The sequence below is a fragment of the Corythoichthys intestinalis genome, chromosome 13 (assembly GCF_030265065.1).
Source record: "Corythoichthys intestinalis isolate RoL2023-P3 chromosome 13, ASM3026506v1, whole genome shotgun sequence".
Classification (NCBI taxonomy): Eukaryota; Metazoa; Chordata; class Actinopteri; order Syngnathiformes; family Syngnathidae; genus Corythoichthys; species Corythoichthys intestinalis.
This window is the reverse complement of record NC_080407.1, coordinates 12,771,831-12,792,769: the sequence shown is the minus strand read 5'-3', so window position 1 is coordinate 12,792,769 and position 20,939 is coordinate 12,771,831. Positions and strand designations below refer to the sequence as shown.

Here is a 20,939-nt window from a genome sequence, read left to right as displayed (position 1 = left end):
GTATATTTACAGTGGCAGCAGAGAGTTGGGGGGGGGGGGGGGCAGAATGTTTACGTCTTCCTGGAAGGGGCATACCAGAAAATAATTGAGAAGCACTGGCCTAAGGAGACTTAAAGAGCAATTGAAACCATTTTTTACCAAACATTTTAAGTCAGCTATGTGCCCATTCACTGATGAGTGGTTTAAAGCTGCCCCGCCCACTATAAAACACACACCTGGTAAAAAATGTGCATCATGGCTCGGTCAAAAGAGCTGTCTGAAGACTTGCAATCAAGGATTGTTGATTTGTATGAAGCTGGGAAAGGATACAGAACCATCCCTAAAAGTCTGGATGTTCATCAATCGACAGTCAGAGAAGTTGTCTACAAATGGAGATAGTTTGGCCCTGTTGCTTCTCCCCAAGGAGTGGCCGTGCACCAAAGAGAGTCACCATGTAAACGGCCTCTTATTTTCCCCCTTCTTTCATCGTTTGCATACTATCGTCGTTAAAATATGAAAACCTATAAATGTTTGGGTGGTTTTAGTTAAAGCAGACACTGTATTTTCATCTGTGTGATTTTTAAGAAATATCAGATCACATTTCATGGTGATTTTATGCAGAAATGTGAGAAATTCCAAAAGGTTCAGATACTTTTTCATAGCACTCATAAGTGGATTTTAGGGGGGGGGGGCACGGTGTCCGAAAAGTGTAATTGCATGTATTTGACTGTCCTATATATATTAAAGTTGAAAAGCAATAAAACTGCAACAAAAATGAATGAAATGAACAAAAATAAATATTTTTATAATGGGTCAAAATTATTTTTCGTGCACCTTAGATGGTCATTTGCTTTGCATATAATTATTATTTTTTTTATTTTTTTAAATAAAAAAAAAGTTTCAATAAATTAAAATAAATAAATTTATAAATAATATAAATAAAATAAATTTAATATTTTTTAAAAATTATAATTCTTTGACCTAAAATATGTATATATTTTGATTGAAGCAACTTTTTTGGGGGATTGAATGATTTAGACACAAATGTCATAATCATAATATGGCCCAAACACAAAAAGGATTGCTTCAATCAAAGAAAACTTTTTCAATGAAAAATTAAGTGTTCAAATGTATATTTTTCAATCTTAAAATATTTTTTCGCATTCAAAAACTTTTTCTATGATTGAAATTTTTCTTTTTTTGATTGAAGTGATTTTCGTTTTTAATATCTATATTTTTTACTTATTTCATATTATTTATTATATATTATTATATATATTATATATATTTTTTTTGTTTGTTTTTTGACTGAATAATAAAAACAAAAATGTCCTAGCCAAAATGTGGCCCAAAAACAAATCAACATTACTTTAATCCAAAAAAAAGATTGAAAAAAAAAATAAAAATCTAAGAAAAATAGCTTTCACATGCATTTTTTAAAAATATTTCTTTGAGTTTCAATTTTATTTTTGCATTCAAACACATTTGTTTTTAATTGAAGCAACATTTTTTGGGTTGAATAATAAAGACACAAATCTACCTCTATATGGCTCCGCCCAGGGGATACAATTTTTGACTGGGGTAACTACATTGGCACAACACCGGCAGGCGTACCATATTCAATGGTTGACAATCTTGGCGAAAAGTATTGCCTAAGCAGCCTGATTTAGAATTCCCCGAGGGGAAACAAAAAAGGCTCAAAGTCAACTTACTATTAAATATTCTTGTAAGTTAATTTTATTGCTGACACTGCGTTTCCGGGTCATCAACATGTTGTCCCCCCCCCCCCCCCCGCCCCAAAAGTCAAACTCCGCTGTGATAGAACTGAATGTTTTTCATTGTTTCATCTGCATTAGTGGTATCCATCATGATCTTGTCGCATTTCCCCGCCTGATCACCGATTTCAAGCATGTTAAATACATTTTCCCATCTTTTATTTTTCTCCTATAGTTGGTCCTGGAAGCCCACAACGTTCCAGAGCTGTCCGCAGGGGTTAACTGCACCTTCGAAGACCTGGCAGAGATGAACGGGCTGGTGGAGGGCAACCGCATCAAGTGCTTCTCCCCGGCCGAGAAGGAGATGCCGCGTGTCGTCGTCGACAAAAGTAAGAAAGCAAATCTCTCCGGAAATTCTATTTTAGTCCTTTTCCTGGGACTAATTATCCAGTTCTTGGTTGACACCGAGAGAGGGGGGCTTGGGAGGAAGGGGGAGTTAGCTTTAGCAGCCTTCAAGGTAACTTTTAGGGGGCCTAATTAGGACGGATCCACTGTCAGGGGCGCTTTACCTTGATTGATGAATGATTCCCTCTTTGTTAGCCAGGCTAGGAGAATGAGTGGGCCGCGTTGACGGTGGCGAGGTGACCCGTGTGACGGCGTGTGTGCGTGTGTGTATAATGAATTAAACATGAAGCCCTTCATTAGAGCCAGACAAAAGGACACAGACGAGGTACAGCGTTTCATCGCATTCCCACTTTAGCTCGTCTGAGACTCCTTGACAGACCGCTTGCCGTCCCGAGGGAGACTTGTTCCTACCTTATCGTCTCTCGCAAGGTTGCAGGGATGATTTCACAACCTCCCGTCGCAACAAGCGTAACACTTGCGGCTCCTCTATTGGCGTGCGAACAAGTGATAAAATTCCACATCGTAACACGTTGCGTTTCCTCCAGGCGATCACCAGATCGTGCAACTCTACCTCAAGTCCAAAGAGACCGGCTTGGCCTTCGCCAACACCAGTTTTGTTTTCTACAACTGCAGCGTGCACAAGTCGTAAGTCTTATGCGGTTCTGTTTTTATTTTTGTGAACAGATTGACATTTTTTTTTCTCCTTTTTTTAGCTGTTTGTCATGTGTGAGCAGCCCGTATCAATGCCACTGGTGCAAATACAGACACGACTGCACACACGACCCGCGCACGTGCTCCTTCCAGGAGGGTCGAGTCAAGAAGCCAGAGGTGAGTTAGCATCCGGTCCAGAATTGCAGCCAGTAGCGATAAAACATTTGAATGGGTTGATGTTTGGCTTGTGTGTGTGAGGTCGTTCTGGAGACCGAAACACCTTTCAGCAATTGGCTCGGTCGACGGAAGGTAATAAAAGCGATATCCGGGTGGCCGTCCCTATTCCCTGACACAGCTTAGCGGCTGTGAATTATCAATCATACTGGCAGCTGCTTCCATTTCTCGCCTTTTCACATCCAGCGCGGTTCTGGCCGCATATTCCTGTTACCTAATCACTAGGAGATGCATACCTGTCAAGTTGTACTGTTTCGGCGTAATTTGTACAAGTGAGCACAGATTTTACGCCGTACGTTCAAAATCTGTACGTTTTTCATGCATTTTTGCATTTATGCATTCTGTTTTTTCGCTCCCGATCGTTTTAGTTTGAGTACCTGCCATGATATTTCCCGATCCGATTGCTTTTTTTTTTTTGCTCCCGATTCAATTCCAATCATTCCCGATAATTTTTCCCAATCATATACATTTTGGCAATGCATTAAGAAAAAAATGAATAAAACTCGGACGAATACATACATTCAACATACAGTACATAAGTACTGTATTTGTTTATTATGACAATAAATCCTCAAAATGGCATTTACATTATTAACATTCTTTCTGCAAGAGGGATCCACGGATAGAAAGACTTGTAATTCTTAAAGGATAAATGTGACTTTCTATATTGTGACTAAATATTGCCATGTAGTGTATTTGTTGAGCTTTCAGTAAATGATACTGTAGCCATTTAACTGTTCTGCCCAAATGCATGATGGGAAATGCCACCATGACTGTGCGTAGTGGCACCAATTGATATATCTTCTCTGCGTTGGGAAGTAACATAGGGTGTTAAGGAAAAGCTCAACCACTACCGTTCTTCCCCACATTGCTTCCCACGATATTTTTAATTGTTGAGAGAGGGATTTTAAGGCTTTAGCCAATTAAAAAGAGGCTGCAAAGACTGCCAAAATTGTCTCTACTCATTTTACGTTGCCTGTTAGCTCTATATATACAATAGGTAAAACGGTGCCATTATAGATTGAACGCGACAATGCATGAGTAGGTCGTGCAGCGCATGCGTTAATTGCATTAAATATTATAACGTGATTAATTAAAAAAAAAAAAAATTCCCGTCATTTACGCGATAAATTTGATAGCCCTACCTTAAGCCAAAACTAAAGACTCTGGAGGAATGTAAGACATTTTGTCTGTAACATTAAATACAATTAGAAAAAAATTTAATTTAAAATATATATATATATATATTAAAAAAAGGCATGTCCGTTTTTTTTTTGCAGATTCCGATACTTTGAAAATGACGTGATCGGACCCGATCAATCGGCATCCCGATCGATCGGGACATCTTTAATTTTTAGGGCTGTCAAACGATTAAAATTTTTAATCGAGTTAATCAAAGCTTAAAAATTCATCGTAATTAATCTCAATTCAAACCATCTCTAAAATATGCCATATTTTTCTGTAAATTATTGGTGGAATGGAAAGATAAAACACAAGACGGACATAAACATTCAACATACTGTACATAAGTACTGTATTTGTTATAACAATAAATCCACAAGATGGCATTAACATTATTAACATTCTTTCTGTTAAAGTGATCCACGGATAGAAAGACTTGTAGTTCTTAAAAGATAAATTTGAGTATAGGTTATAGTAATTTTATATTTTCTTATTTTTATTGTAAGTTCTTAACGTTTTCGTTTTAATAAAATTTGTGAAATTTTCAATCAAAAAGTAATAAGTAAAAAAAAGTCAGATCGGGCTCTTCCACAGTGTCTTTAACTACGTAAAAATGATTGAAATACACCACAAGGTGTCAATGGCGAGTTTTAAATTAATTACAGATCCAGCCATGTGTATTTTGCATAGCTATTTCGATTGGGAATGCCAGTTTTCTTTGCATTGAGCGCTTTTCTTTTTGTGAACATTATTTTTTTGAGAGTTAGGAATATTATTTTTGTTTTGCTTTCACTAAATGATACTGTAGCGACTTAACTGTTCCAACTAAATGTATGAAGGGAAGTTGGGCAACCATGACTGTCAGTAGTGGCTGCAAATGGTATACAATATGTTTTGCCTTGTGTTCAATTAGGCGTGTTAAGAAAAAGATTGTCTCCTGCTCCGCCCAAATGCATGATGGGAAGTTGGGCGATCATGACAGTCAGTAGTGGCTGCCAAAGCTTAGGCCAATAAAAGGCGTGGTCAAATGAATGCCTGTGTCCACTCGCATTTCTCTGCCTTTTGCTCTCAATGTGCTAAAACGGCGTCATTGTGAACTGTTTGAGGCAACACTTGGGTCATTCTGCGCATGTGTTGATTTGACCTTTTTGACAGCCAGAAATCTTGCGTGTTTGTATTGACCAAATACTTATTTTCCACTCTATTTTGGAAATAAATTCTTTAAAAATCAAACAATGTGATTTTCTGTTTTTTTTTTTTTGTTTTGTTTTGTTATCTACATTCCGTCTCTCATGGTTGAGGTTTACCCATGTGGACAATTACAGGCCTCTCTAATCTTTTCAAGTAGGAGAACTTGCACAATTGGTGGTTGACTAAATACTTATTTGCCCCACTGTATGTACAGTATGTTCAATGTATATATCCCTCTTGTGTCTTTTCATTCCAACAATAATTTACCGAAAAATATGGTATATTTTAGAAATGGTTTGAATTGCAATTAATTATCATGAAATAATTTTTTAGCTTTGATTAACTGAATTAAAAATTTCAATCGTTTGACAGCCCTAATTATTTTAAAAATTGAGTTTTATTTTTGTTTCATATTGCACGCTATATACAACGTTGTAAGATTAGTAGGGCTGTCAAACGATTAAAATTTTTAATCGAGTTAATTACAGCTTAAAAATTAATTAATCGTAATTAATCGCAATTCAAACCATCTATAAAATATGCCATACTTTTCTGTAAATTATATATATATTCTGTAAAATAAATTGTTGGAATGTAAAGATAAGACACAAGATGGATATATACATTCAACATACGGTACATAAGGACTGTAGTGGGCATTTCACTCAACTGTCATTTAAATCTGTCTATGCTGTCCTCACTCCGAAGCGTCTACTTTTTCCAAAGCTAGACAGCTAGTGAACGACGCCTTAATAATCAGACTTCTTCCTTTTTCGTCTGATTTATTAATAACATAGCCTCAAACCATTGTCCTCTTTAGACCGTCGTAAAACTACCAAAAAAAAGTACACAAGCATTGCATTAGCAACAACGTTAGCTTAGCACGCTATACAGGTTCACTAAACATAAACAAAAAGCGTCTCATACAAAAAATATAACATTTCGCTTACTAACATGATATGTACATTCTTTACAACAACCATACTTACGGACAAATCTTGTCCAAGGATCATATAAGCACAACATTACAACGTAGGCGTCAGCCCGAGACGTCGTGCAGCCATATTGAAATGGCAAGAAAAAAATAAACCATGTCGCAAAGCGACCACAAGAGTTCGCTGTTAGACAGCACAAAAAGCCTTGCTGTAAAACTTACCAAAAGGCAGAATACTGTCTGAGTGGGACATGTGTGTTAATTGCGTCAAATATTTTAACGTGATTAATTTAAAAAATTAATTACCGCGCGTTAACGCGATAATTTTGACAGCCTTAAAGAATAGTGACCAATTTGTAAGGGCATACATCACAATTTGTAAGCTCGCCAACGGCCTCGGGTTGAACGGTATGGAGATGTCTTAACTTTCATCCGGACGCGTGGCCGCAAAGGACGGTTTGGAAATGTGCCCGCGTGTGTCTTTTACACTTTTTGTAAAGCAGGACAGCCTTGCTGGGAGTTGGTGGCAGGTTAATCCATGCCCGAGGTGAGCTATGATGAAGATCAGTGGCGCTGGCATCCGTCTGGATGAACGCAGGGACGCGGCGGGCCAGATTGTCTGGTTTGATGAGAAGTCTGCTCGCCATTGTGTTATACCGCCAATATTTCCCCGGAGCCATTCAACCTGGGCACAAGATATTATTTTCCCTCCTTGCCAACGCCTTCCATTATCCTTTTGAACCGTCTGCTTAGTCAGACCTCAGTCTTTGCCGGTTTACTTTTCCAATTAACTCAGGCGCTGCCGGTCAATATTGACTGAGGATAATAATGTGCCAATCCTCTTCCCATTGTGTTGCCGACTTTCAAGGAAAGCCACAAATAAAGCGAGAGGGATTATGCATTTGCACATTAATGACACGGTCCGTCTTGATGAGCCGCGCTCCGGGAAAGCAGGTGTTTTGCAGCCTTAATGACTTTTAATTTGCCTTTTATTAACCCTTCCGATCCGAGGTCGAGCACTCGACTCCTCTCCCAAAACGGCAACAAGTCGGCGTTGATCTTTCCGCCTCCGATACAATGAAGAGATTCCGAGCGGCTTTGGGAATAATCCTTCCACGCTATGCTAATGATAGCCATTCCGCTTCTCTTCCCACTGGTTGAGCCTTTTGTTAGTATGCACGGCGGCGTGGCGTTAAAACCCGCGCCGGGCATGGAGCTGGTGCTGTTTTATTCATGCTGGCGGTGGCACAGGGCACACGGCTCAGACACTTGCCAAACTTTGTCCTTCACACGTCTCAAGGATTTAGCCGGCGGGATTAGCCTGACAACAAAAATATTCTCGGTCACGCCGTTATAGTGGGAATAAGCTGTGGCTGTTTACCCAATTAGCAATGTTTACCTGCGCGTTGAGCTCTTCTTTGGGGCCTTCCAACTTCCTTATTAACCTCACTATTTTTTTCCAGTTTATGCTAAACAATGGTGACTACCACTCGGCGCAAAAGGAGCATTAAGTGCTTCTGAGTCGCACTGATCAATTCCGAGGAGTTTATTTACCAGAACTATATCGATCAGGATGATTTTATTAAGCCAGCGAAATGCCAGCTTGAATAGCTGCTAGTTGCCCATCTCCGTAATAGGAGATGGTGGACGATTGGAAATGTCGAGGTGGCGAAGTGCATCCCAGGAAAGAGCGGCTTCACTCGAGATCTCCACAGGAAATGTGCGAAAGCTGGAGATGTCCCTCATCTTCACACCTCGCTCTGGCTATAATTACGTGACTTGAAACTACGCCGAGGAAAAGGCCTTCACAGCTCCCACGCCGCTTCCTGTTGGGTCGCCGTCGCCGCCCTTCACACCTCCCACCAGCCTCCAATTAGTGGATCTAAGCAGGTTCCCCAACAAGAATGAAGCAAACTAGGGTCAGCGCGAAGGGTCGACTCGCAAGGAATGGTGCAGAATCGAGACTTGGGCTCATGACAGTGTTTGCTCAACAATAGCTTGAACTCAAGTTTTAAACTCTTCGTTTTCTAGATCACGCAAAATTATAACTTGATGCCATCAGATCCTAAACCAATAAGCAGTGCTTAATTTGTAAATCATAAGGTGCCGGAACGCAAGTACATACAGTGGAGCAAATAAGTATTTAGTCAGCCACCAATTGTGCAAGTTCTCCTACTTGAAAAGATTAGAGAGGCCTGTAATTGTCAACATGGGTAAACCTCAACCATGACAGACAGAACGTGGGGGAAAAAAAACAGAAAATCACATTGTTTGATTTTTAAAGAATTTATTTCCAAATTAGAGTGGAAAATAAGTATTTGATCATCTACAAACAAGCAAAATTTCTGGCTGTCAAAGAGGTCTAACTTCTTCTAACGAGGTCTAACGAGGTTCCACTCGTTACCTGTATTAATGGCACCTGTTTTAACTCATTATCGGTGTAAAAGACACCTGTCCACAACCTCAGTCGGTCACACGCCAAACTCCACTATGGCCAATACCAAAGAGCTGTCGAAGGACACCAGAGCCAAGTTGTAGACCTGCACTAAGCTGGTAAGACTGAATCTGCAATAGGTAAAACACTTTGTGTAAAGAAATCAACTGTGGGAGCAATCATTAGAAAATGGAAGACATACAAGACCACTGATAATCTCCCTCGATCTGGGGCTCCATGCAAGATCTCACCCCGTGGCATCAAAATGATAACAAGAGCGGTGAGCCAAAATCCCAGAACCACACGGGGGGACCTAGTGAATGACCTACAGAGAGCTGGGACCACAGTAACAAAGGCTATTATCAGTAACAAAATGCGCCGCCAGGGACTCAAATCCTGCACTGCCAGACTTGTCCCCCTGCTGAGGAAAGTACACGTCCAGGCCCATCTGCGGTTCGCTAGAAAGCATTTGGATGATCCAGAAGAGGACTGGGAGAGTGTGCTATGGTCAGCTGAAACCGAAATAGAACTTTTTGGTAGAAACACAGGTTCTCGTGTTTGGAAGAGAAAGAATACTGAATTGCATCCGAAGAACACCATACCCACTGTGAAGCATGGGGGTGGAAACATCATGCTTTGGGGCTATTTTTCTGCAAAGGGACCAGGACGACTGATATGTGTAAAGGAAAGAATGAATGGTGCCATGATGCCAGATCTCAACCCCATAGAAAATCTGTGGAGGGAGTTGGAAGTCCGTGTTGCCCAACAACAGCCCCAAAACATAACTGCTCTAGAGGCGATCTCCATGGAGGAATGGGCCAAAATACCAGCAACAGTGTGTGAAAAGCTTGTGAAGATTTACAGAAAACGTTTAACCTCCGTTATTGCCAAATAAAGGGTACATAACAAGGTATTGAGATTAACTTTTGGTATTGACCAAATACTTATTTTCAACCATGATTTGCAAATAAATTCTTTAAAAATCAAACAATGTGATGTTCTGGGTTTTTTTTTTCTTCCCCGCATTTTGTCGCTCATGGTTGAGGTTTACCCATGTTGACAATTACAGGCCTCTCTAATATTTTCAAGTGGGAGAACAATTAGTGGTTGACTAAATACTTATTTGCCCGACTGTATGACAGCGCAGGGATGACGAGACAGGCACAGGTCCCGGAACATATGCAGAAAACGGTGCTAAAAACAATGTGATTTGTTGGTCCAGCTTTTCAAATGACATTAAATTTTTATAAACAACACACAATTCTTGGGATTTGTTCTGTAAATGAATTTATGGATATTGTTATTCTATTTTATACATTTAAAAAAAAAAAAATTTTCTGTTATTATTATTTTCTATACTTGAGAAGTGCCGGATCTGCCTAAATAAGTCCCAGAACACGGGAAGGCCAAAATGAAGAGATGCCGGATCTTGTTCCGGCGGGATCCGGCACAAATTAACCCCTGCCAATAAGATCAAATTCATTGATTTGATGCCCTTTGTGATTAAAAGTCTTCTAAAAGTTGGTCAATTGCACTTTAACTCCGTTCTCTGCTTTCATCTCTCCACCACGTGGAGCCTGATGGTTTTTATTTATGGGAAAGTGTGTGTGTGTCTATGTGCAAGTGTACAGCGGGCGTATCTGTGCCGCCCCTATTATTTATCACATCCCGTGCGTCCAAGAGGGGGTGTGAGGCTGGCGATAAACACAACTGACATTACATCAACTTAACGTCAGCATAAATCTCAGAATGTGATGGCTGGCATCACCACTACTATCAGTAGTACCTACACACAGAAATGAGGATTGTATACAGTTGTATGAAAACGTATCTGAACTTTTTGGAATTTCTCACATTTCTGCATAAAATCACCATCAAATGTGATTTCATCTTTGTCAAAATCACACAGATGAAAAAACAGTGTCTGTTTTCACTAAAAGCACCCAAACATTTATAGGTTTCATATTTTAATGTGGAGACTATGCAAACAATGACAAAAGGGGGAAAAATAAGTACTTGAACCATCACTTTTAATATTTTGTGCCCCCCCAACTTCAACCAGATGCTTCCAGTAGCTGCAGATCAGTGTGGTACATCGATCAATCTTGGCCCATTCTTCTCTACAAAACTGCTTTAGTTCAGTCAGATTCCTGGAATGTCTGGCATGATTCGTTGTCTTTAGGTCATGCCACAGCATCTCAATGGGGTTCAAGTCTGGACTTTGACTTGGCCACTCCAGAACATGTATTTTGTTCTTCTTGAACCATTCTGAAGTTGATTTACTTCTGTTTTTTGGATCATTGTCTTGTTTCATCATCCATCCTCTTTTTAGCTTCAATTGTCTGGTAGACGGCCTCAGGTTTTCCTGCAAAACATCCTGATAAACTTTTGAATTAATTCTTCCATTAATGCTTGCATGTTGTCCAGGCCCTGAGGTAGCAAAACAGCCCCAAATCATGATGCTCCCTCCACCATGCTTCACGGTGGGGATGAGGTGTTGATGTTGGTGAGCTGTTCCATTTTTCCTCCACACATGACGTTGTTTGTTACTCCCAAACAATTCAACTTTGGTTTCATCAGTCCACACAATATTTTGCCAAAACTTCTGTGGAGTGTCCAAGTGCCTTTTTGCGAACATTAAACAAGCAACAATGGGTTTTATTTTTTTTTTAGACAGCAGTGGCTTCCTCCGTGGTGTCCTCCCATGAACACCATTCTTGGCCATAATTATACATATAGTTGATGTGTGCACATAGATATTGGACTGTGCCAGTGATTTCTGTAAGTCTTTAGCAGACAGTCTATGGTTCTCTGAGTATTCTGCTCTGAACTCTTGGCGTCATCTTTGATGGACGGCCACTCCTTGGGAGAGAGGCAACAGTGCCAAACTCTCTCCATTTGTAGACAACTTCTCTGACTGTCAATTGATGAACATCCAGACTTTTAGAGACGGTTTTGTATCCTATCCTAGCTTTATACACATCAACAATCCTTGATCGCAGGTCTTCAGACAGCTCTTTTGACCAAGCCATGATGCACGTCAGACAATGCTTATCATCAAGACAATTCTTACCACGTGTGTGTTTTATAGTGGGCTGGGTTAAACTACCAATCAATGATTAGGCACACCTGACTTAAATTGTTTGGTAAAAATTGGTTTCAATTCCTCTTTATTTTTGCCATTTGTTAAGCAGCACCCAAGGACTAACAGAGCAATTTTTCTCATTTTAAAATAACAATCACTTACTAGTAAAAGTATACATTAGTAACTATTTATTAATGCACTCATGTATATGTGAATTAATGTTAAGTAATGTATTATAGCTATTATACTAACCTAACCTTAAGTATGGTGTTATTTCACGTGAACGTACCTCATAAGTATTATTTAACCTTAATTAACCATTACTGAATGTTTTTTGGACACTTGTTGTAAAGGGTAGCACACGTATCCCTTAACTAAGAAATTATAAATGCTTAAGTTCACCCCTCTTAACCTTTATTAACCATTACTGAATGCTTTTTGGACCCTTATTGTAAAGTATAGCACACGTGTCCCTTAACTAAAAACGTATTAATGCTTAAATTAACAAACCCTAACCCTTGATAGGCCTATATATATATATATTTTTTTTTTTAATTTTACCAAACTATTAGTTACTGTCTGGTTATGCATTAACTAATGTTAATCAATATATTACTAAATGTTAAATAAGGGATTATATGAATTATTGTAATGTTACTTAAACATTTATTGTCTTAAAATGCATTAACTTAATGCATTAACTCATGTTAATTAATATATTAATAAATGTTAGATAATGGATTAAATGACTTACTGTCATGTTACTTAAACATGAGTTATTGTCTAAAAATGAATTAACTAATGTTAATTAGGGGACCCTTATTGTCAAGTGTTACCTTGTTTACAAATAAACAGATGAATAATAAACCAATTTTTGTTTCTCGTTTTTCTAATGTGTTACTTGTCAGATAAAAGATCAATTTGTATTGTACTTTTAAGACACGTATTTAGTGAAAGCAGTATAAATATTCATCAGGCATAAACTGAAGGTTCATTGAAGCGCTACTCCACATCACCATGGCAGCACATGATGCAAACGGCGCTGCCTTGTGTTGTTTATCTCAAGGAGGTGCTCCGTCTATCAGCCCGCAATTTGTCTCCTTTGTGACAAAGCGTTGCCTTCGGACACCTCGTCATCAGCATACGGCGCTACCGGCCGTGTCTTCTAGATTTAAGTCACACTCGTCTGCCTCCGCCTCCATCAGGCGGATTGCATTAAAGGCGGCCATTGTTGAAGTGTATTAACTGTGCGCGGCACCCTACCACTTATATTCGTTCTCTAAATGTAGGAAAATGAAGCGCAAACACACCACCTCTCGCTCTATGTGTGTGTGTCATTTATCTATAATGACTTTGTGAATAGTGTCACCCCCCTCGCTGAGGAGCCATCCAGTCAGTCACTCAAGCAAACTCAATCAAGTGGCTTTTAATAAACTCCACGCGAGCGTTATCGCCTGGTTGAACGTGCGCCACGCCGGCTCGTCTTATCTGCTCGGCTTCTTCTTCACCCTTTTTGACATGCCCAAGCTCTTCTTGTCATTTAACGGAATTTTCCCTCCTTTTCGGTCTGTTCTTAAATTCAACCACTCCCCAAAAAGTTCTAGAGTACCATTCTAATGACATCTCTCTTTAGAATTTGTGTATGTCTTGTTTTATTGGATGTTTGTCACTACAGTGGGGCAAATAAGTATTTAGTCAACCGCCAATTGTGCAAGTTCTCCTACTTGAAAAGATTAGAGAGGCCTGTAATTGTCAACATGGGTAAACCTCAACCATGAGAGACGGAATGTGGGAAAAAAACAGAAAATCAAATTGTTTGATTTTTAAAGAATTTATTTCCAAATTAGAGTGGAAAATAAGTATTTGGTCACCTACAAACAAGCAAGATTTCTGGCTGTCAAAGAGGTCTAACTTCTTCTAATGAGGTCTAACAAGGCAGCACTTGTTACCTGTATTAATGGCACCTGTTTTAACTCATTATCGGTATAAAAGACACCTGTCCACAACCTCAGTCAGTCACACTCCAAACTCCACTATGGCCAAGACCAAAGAGCTGTCGAAGGACACCAGAGACAAAATTGTAGACCTGCACCAGGCTGGGAAGACTGAATCTGCAGTAGGTAAAACGCTGGGTGTAAAGAAATCAACTGTGGGAGCAATTATTAGAAAATGGAAGACATAGAAGACCACTGATAATCTCCCTCGATCTGGGGCTCCATGCAAGATCTCACCCCGTGGCGTCAAAATTATTACAAGAACGGTGAGAAAAAATCCCAGAACCACACGGGGGGACCTAGTGAACGACCTACAGAGAGCTGGGACCACAGTAACAAAGGCTACTATCAGTAACACAATGCGCCGCCAGGGACTCAAATCCTGCACTGCCAGACGTGTCCCCCTGCTGAAGAGAGTACATGTCCAGGCCCGTCTGCGGATCACTGTAGAGCATTTGTATTATCCAGAAGAGGACTGTGAGAATGTGCTATGATCAGATGAAACCAAGATAGAACTTTTTGGTAGAAACACAGGTTCTCGTGTTTGGAGGAGAAAGAATACTGAATTGCATCCGAAGAACACCATACCCACTGTGAAGCATGGGGGTGGAAACATCATGCTTTGGAGATGTTTTTATGCAAAGGTACCAGGACGACTGATCTGTGTAAAGGGAAGAATGAATGGGCCATGTATCGAGAGATTTTGAGTGAAAATGTCCTTCCATCAACAAGGGCATTGAAGATGAGACGTGGCTGGGTCTTTCAGCATGACAATGATCCCAAACACACAGCCAGGGCAACAAAGGAGTGGCTTCGTAAGAAGTATTTCAAGGTCCTGGAGTGGCCTGGCCAGTCCCCAGATCTCAACCCCATAGAAGAGGAGATCTGCATGGAGGAATGGGCCAAAATACCAGCAACAGTGTGTGAAAAGCTTGTGAAGAGTTACAGAAAACGTTTAGCCTCCGTTATTGCCAACAGAGGGTGCATAACAAAGTATTGAGATGAACTTTTGGTATTGACCAAATATTTATTTTCCACCATGATTTGCAAATAAATTATTTAAAAATCAAACAATGTGATTTTCTGGTTTTTTTTTTTTCCACATTATGTATCTAATGGTTGAGGTTTACCCATGCTGATTTACCGGCCTCTCTAATATTTTCAAGTGGGAGAACTTGCTCAATTCGTGGTTGGCTAAATACTTATTTGCCCCACTGTACTTTTTGGGTCAAACCTTTACGGTTTCCAATAGATATGTCCCGATCGATCGGATCCGATCACGTCATTTTTAAAGTATCGGAATCGGCAAAAAAAATATCGGATATGCCTTTCTTTAATATATATATATACTTTTTTTTTTTTTTTTAATTAAATCGTTTTCTAATTTTATTTAACGTGACAGACAAAATGTCTTACACTCATCCAGAGTCTTTAGTTTTGGCTTAAACTAGGGCTATCATGTCGCATTCAGTCTATAATGGCACCATATTACGTATACATAGAGTTAAAAGGCAACTTTAAATGAGTAGAGAGAATTTTGGCAGCCTATAAATTTTTTTCTTAATTGGCTGAAGACTTACAAACCCAATCTCAACATTTAGTAATATCATGGGAAGCAATGTGGGGAAGAAAGGTAGTAGTTGATCTTTTTCTTAACACCCTATTTTATTTCCCAACGCAGAGAAGATATATCAATTGGTACCACTACGCACAGTCATGGTTGCACTTCCCATCATGCATTTGGGCAGAAGTTAAATGGCTGCAGTATCATTTACTGAAAGCTCAACAAATACACTAGATGGCAATATTTTATCACAATATACAGGGTCACATTTATCCTTTAAGAATTACAAGTCTTTCTATCCGTGGATCCCTCTCACAGAAAGAATGTTGATTATGTAAATGCCATCTTGAGGATTTATTGTCATAATAAACAAATACAGTACTCATGTACTGTATGTTGAATGTATATATTCGTCCGAGTTTTATTCATTTTTTTCTTAATGCATTGCCAAAATGTATATGATCGGGAAAAATTATCCGGAATGATTGGAATTGAATCGGGAGCAAAAAAAAAAAAAGAAATCGGATCGGGAAATATCGGGATCAGCAGATACTCAAACTAAAACGATCGGGATCGGATCGGGAGCCAAAAAAAAAAAAAAAACATGATCGGAACAACCCTAGTTTCCAACCATTTCTTAACTTGCGACAACTACGAAATTTTTATTCTCGTTCAAAGTAATAACCTGAGAACCATGCAGCATCCTGAACAAGTTGTGTAACTGTTTTTCTCAGGAGTGTCCCCAGCTGCTGCCGGCCGAGCGCATCCTGGTGCCAGTGAACGTGGTGAAACCCATCACGCTGCGGGCCAAGAACCTGCCCCAGCCTCAGTCTGGCCAGCGAGGCTACGAGTGCCTGTTGACCATCCAGGGCAACGAGCACCGCGTCCCCGCCCTGCGCTTCAACAGCTCCTCGGTGCAGTGTCAAAACACATCGGTGAGAAGTCGTCCTCACGCACCGCAACAGTATTCCAATGTTGGCAGCAGATTAGCGCGGAAAAGGCTTTATGGCGCTCTTGTGTTTATACAAAAGTATCTCCTCCTTATGCCTGTCCTCATCACTCTGACTGCTTGTGTGTCTGCGGGATTAGTGTGCATAATCATCACACAATCCAAATATTGTACTTTGATTGAGCACTGAAGGAGGGAAACTGTAATTTCGCCGAAAAGGATAAGTCCGACACGAAAATAGTCTTTGAAAGGTGTGTGCGTACGATCCCTTCAGTGTGTTTACAGCAACCTGTTGCCAGCAGCGAGTGTCACCCCTTGTTTTTTTGTACTCTGGAGATAATGACGGACACTTTCTCCCTCGCACCTCCCCGTTATTTCCTCCACCCCCCGGTTGCCTTGGCGACAGTACTTCTATGACGGGATGGAGATGAGCAGCCTTCCCGTGGAGCTGACCGTCATCTGGAACGGCGACTTCAGTATCGACAACCCCGCCCACAACAAAGGTGAGCGTCAAAAAGCGCGCTCTTAATTTCCTAATTTCGAGCAAAAACACGTTTGCAATGTCCACGTTGTCTTTTAATAAACACAGACATGCAGTAGGGCGACTCCTGCCCTCACAGTTAGTCTCCATGGCAACAGGCGGGCGGTGTGCCGAGGTGCGGCAAGCTTCGGCTGATATTTCCTCGTAGAGTGCTTAACGAAGTTTATTTGCTGCCAGCCCTCTCACTTCAAATGGATTAGGCGTCTACTAGTGACCAACTAATTTAAATCGGGCAAAACAATATAAAGGACCAACTGATTGGATGCCTCTCATCATTAGTGGCGATGAAAGCATAGGCGGGGTTTCTAAATCAGGCTGCTTAGGCAATACTTTTCACCAAGATCGTCATCGTACCCGCCGGTGTCGTGCCAATGTAGTTACCCCAGTCAAAAATTGTATCCCCTGGGCGAAACCATATGGAGGTAGATTTGTGTCTTTAATATTCAATCAAAAAAAAGTTGCTTCAATCAAAATATATATTTTCAAAAAAAAAAAAAAGTGTTTGAATGCAAAGATATATTTGAAATTCAAAAAAATGCATGTGAAAGCTATTTTTCTTTGATTGATTTTTTTTTTTTTTTTTTTTTTTTTTTTTTTTTTAATTTAAGGCATAGGCTGAGTATGACTTTTGGGGCGGGGGGGGGGGGGGGGCACAACATGTTGATGACCCCGAAACACAGTGTCAGCAATAAAATTAACTTACACGAATATTTATAATAGTAATTTGACAATGAGTGGTTTTGTTTCCCATCATTCTTGAGGGGGAATTCTAAATGCCACTTTTCAGGCAATACTTTTCGCCAAGATCATCATCCATTGAATATGGTACGCCTGCCGGTGTTGTGCCAATGTAGTACCCCAGTCAAAAATTGTATCCCCTGGGCGGAACCATATGGAGGTAGATTTGTGTCTTTATTATTCAATCCAAAAAAAAGTTGCTTCAATCAAAATATATATTTTCAAACCCCCAAAAAAGTCGCTTCAATCAAAAAAAAAAAAAGAGAAAAAAATGTGAACCTCAAAAAAATGCATGGCATGCGAAAGCTATTTTTCTCTGATTTTTTTTTAATTTTTTATTTTTTTTTATTAATTGAAGTAATATTGGTTTGTGTTTGGGCCACGTTTTGGCTAGGACGTTTTTGTCTTTATTATTCAATCAAAAAATAAGTTGCTTCATTCAAAATATATATTTTTAAACCCCCCAAAAAGTCACTTCAATCAAACAAAAACAAAAACAAAAACAAAAAAAGAGAAAAAAAATTGAAACTCAAAAAAATGCATGGCATGCAAAAGCTATTTTTCTCTGATTAAAATTTTTTTTTTTTTTTAATTTGTTTGGTTGAAGTAATGTTGGTTTGTGTTTCGGCCACGTTTTGGCTCGGACGTTTTTGTCTATATTATTCAATCAAAAAATAAGTTGCTTCAAAAAATATATATTTTCAAAAAGAAAAATCACTTCAATCAAAAAAAAGAAAAATTTTAATCAGGGAAAACGTTTTTGAACGTGAAAAAATATTTGAGATTGCAAAATTTGCATTTGAACACTTCATTTTTCATTGAAAAAGTTTTCTTTGATTGAAGCAATCCTTTTTGTGTTTGGGCCATATTATGGGTAGGACATGTGTGTCTAAATTATTCGATCCCCAAAAAAGTTGCTTCAATCCACAACAACAAAAATGTTTTCTATCAAAGAAAAAAATCATTTGAAAAATAAAATTGCCCTCCCATAATTTTTTTTTTTTTTTTTTTTTTTGAAAATTACATGCAAAGCCAATGACCGTTTAAGGTGCGAGTCACATAATCTGTTCGAAAAATAATTTTGACCCATTATAAAAAAAATTTTTTTTTGTTCATTTCATTCATTTTTTTTGTTGCAGTTTTGTTGCTTTACAACTTTTATATACTAGTATAGTACAGTATATAGGAAAGTCAGTTTCATGCAATGACACTTTTCGGCCACCGGGGGGGCCTAGCCCCTCTTCCCCTCCTTAAAATCCGCTTATGGATGAAAGAGTTAAGGATTATACGACACTAGCAATGTAAATCACACTTTAGAAAAAACAGCATGGCTTTGGATTGATAGCTCCCGGGTAGCAGCAAAAGAAAAGGAAGCATCATCATCTCCCAGGGCGTCACGAGATGGACAGATCACACCTCCGTCTAATCGCAATTAGGAGGATAACGTCTGGCCTGTTGCCATGGTGATAATATGTTAAACGTGCGTAGGCGTAAAGCACCACAGATAATAGCATAATGAGGCAAAGAAACTGCTGTTTGTTGCTCTCTGCCTATTTGCACTAGTTTGTCACTGACTTTTTGGGTGAGGGAATCATTTTGCACTTCTTACTTTCCTCTTGAATGAACTTCTCTTACATGAATTCTCTACCTCGGGTCTAGTCCATTTGTACAAATGTGACGCCCAGCGTGGGAGCTGCGGCCTGTGCCTGAAGGCGGACCCGCTGTTTGGTTGCGTTTGGTGTAAAGGAGAGAACCGCTGCACACTTAAGCAGCACTGTCCGCACCCTGAGAACCAGTGGCTGGAACACAACGGCATCAACAGCAAATGTACACACCCTCGTATCACGCAGGTGAGATTCATACCGACATCTGATAATTTGTTTGATTTATAAGAATACAGGTAGTCCCAGTTTTACGACGTACTCCACTTAGGCGATTTCAACTTTCTCGTCGGCACCGTCTAACTGTTTACAATATTCTAACCCACTTAATATAATCAATCAGGAAATAGTATCGTTTCTCGTATTTACTGTTTGACTGTTTGTATTACTCTAACACACCCAATACCAGCGCATGCATCATACAACTGACTGAGCAAGATTAACGCACCAACTCTCGCAGTCAGCTCTCCCGAACAGTCCAGAACAAATGGCGGGACGCTCTGTCCCGACACAAAGAACACAGGAGAACGCCCTATAGACCCTACCCACCGACGTCACAAAATCACGTGCTCGCTGTATGGTTCCGCCCCCTTGTCCGTCATTTTGTGTCTGTATTATCAATGGTCTCAATTGATCGAGCAATTTATAATGCATTTCATGGAAGACCCGGTGCTTTCGGATGCCGTAAACTCATTTGATGCGTTGCATAAAAGGCGTTATGTGGAAAAGCTTCAGTTTATCCATTCGCCAGATCCATATTTGATGCCTAAATCGATGTTTTTCGACCCGCTGTCTCCGCCGTATTTGCCTGACATCTGCTAGCTACCCTGATATGTACAACTATCTTGTCCACACAAAATCAGCCTATTCTCACGAAAGTTTGAAAAACTTTAAGCGCTTGGAGGCTTATAAATACTTCGTTGCTGGTTGGGTGAAACAGGTCCTCGTCCACGAAAATTCGGCAGGAATCTATCTTGTGCTTGGAAAGGTGAGTTACGAAATTTTCACTTCAAAATCTTTTGTTATTGCTAACATCCACTGTCAAGTCTAATGTATTTCATGTCGTTTGTCAATGGAGTTAGGGCTTTTAACGTGTATATGGTTTAGCGATAGCACTCTCACTACATACATACGTGTATGTTGTCGGAGATTAGCCTAGCAATGATCTTAATTGTGGTTGTCAGCCCAAAACCCTCTAAATATATATTAAATGCATCTTACCAGATATAAAATGACTACTACATAATCTGTGGTAATCGTTTGGAGCCCAGTTTTCTCGTCGAATTGCAGCAGCCCATCTCGCTCTCTTCTCTCCGGGTCTCTCGGAATCCGGTAGAACTTCAAGTCTCTCCGTCTTCTCCGTCTATCTTCTCTGTTATTGCAACCGACCGCCACACACGCCTTCACCATTTTGATTATTAATGTTAACGAGCAGAAAAACACGTCGTAAATAGGAGGAATGTACGTAGCCGTAACAGGTAAACATGATGTGTTGACGGACAATTGGGCGGCACTAGTCAGGAGGAAGGAGTTGTGACGTCACGTGGGTAGGGTCTATATCCAACTGATAACACGAGTGACAACACTCCAAGAGCCCCTTTACTCTGAGGTTGCAAAAACTCTCGTTGCCCGGACAACAGTAACTCCCGAATCCTCCGGTCCAAGCCACAAACAGACAATGA

At 39.8% G+C, this 20,939-nt stretch overlaps 1 protein-coding gene across 2 annotated transcripts in view; it reads left to right on the top strand.

Annotated features, from left to right (window-relative positions):
* Positions 1–20,939, top strand: part of plxna4 (plexin A4) — a 339,249-nt gene that overhangs the window by 267,275 nt on the left and 51,035 nt on the right. For both annotated transcript variants that reach the window (XM_057855551.1, XM_057855552.1), the window contains 6 exons: positions 1,930–2,083; positions 2,645–2,744; positions 2,813–2,927; positions 16,103–16,303; positions 16,724–16,820; positions 19,256–19,446. In XM_057855551.1, the coding sequence (XP_057711534.1) occupies positions 1,930–2,083; positions 2,645–2,744; positions 2,813–2,927; positions 16,103–16,303; positions 16,724–16,820; positions 19,256–19,446 (858 nt within the window). The remainder of the gene's footprint in view (positions 1–1,929; positions 2,084–2,644; positions 2,745–2,812; positions 2,928–16,102; positions 16,304–16,723; positions 16,821–19,255; positions 19,447–20,939) is intronic.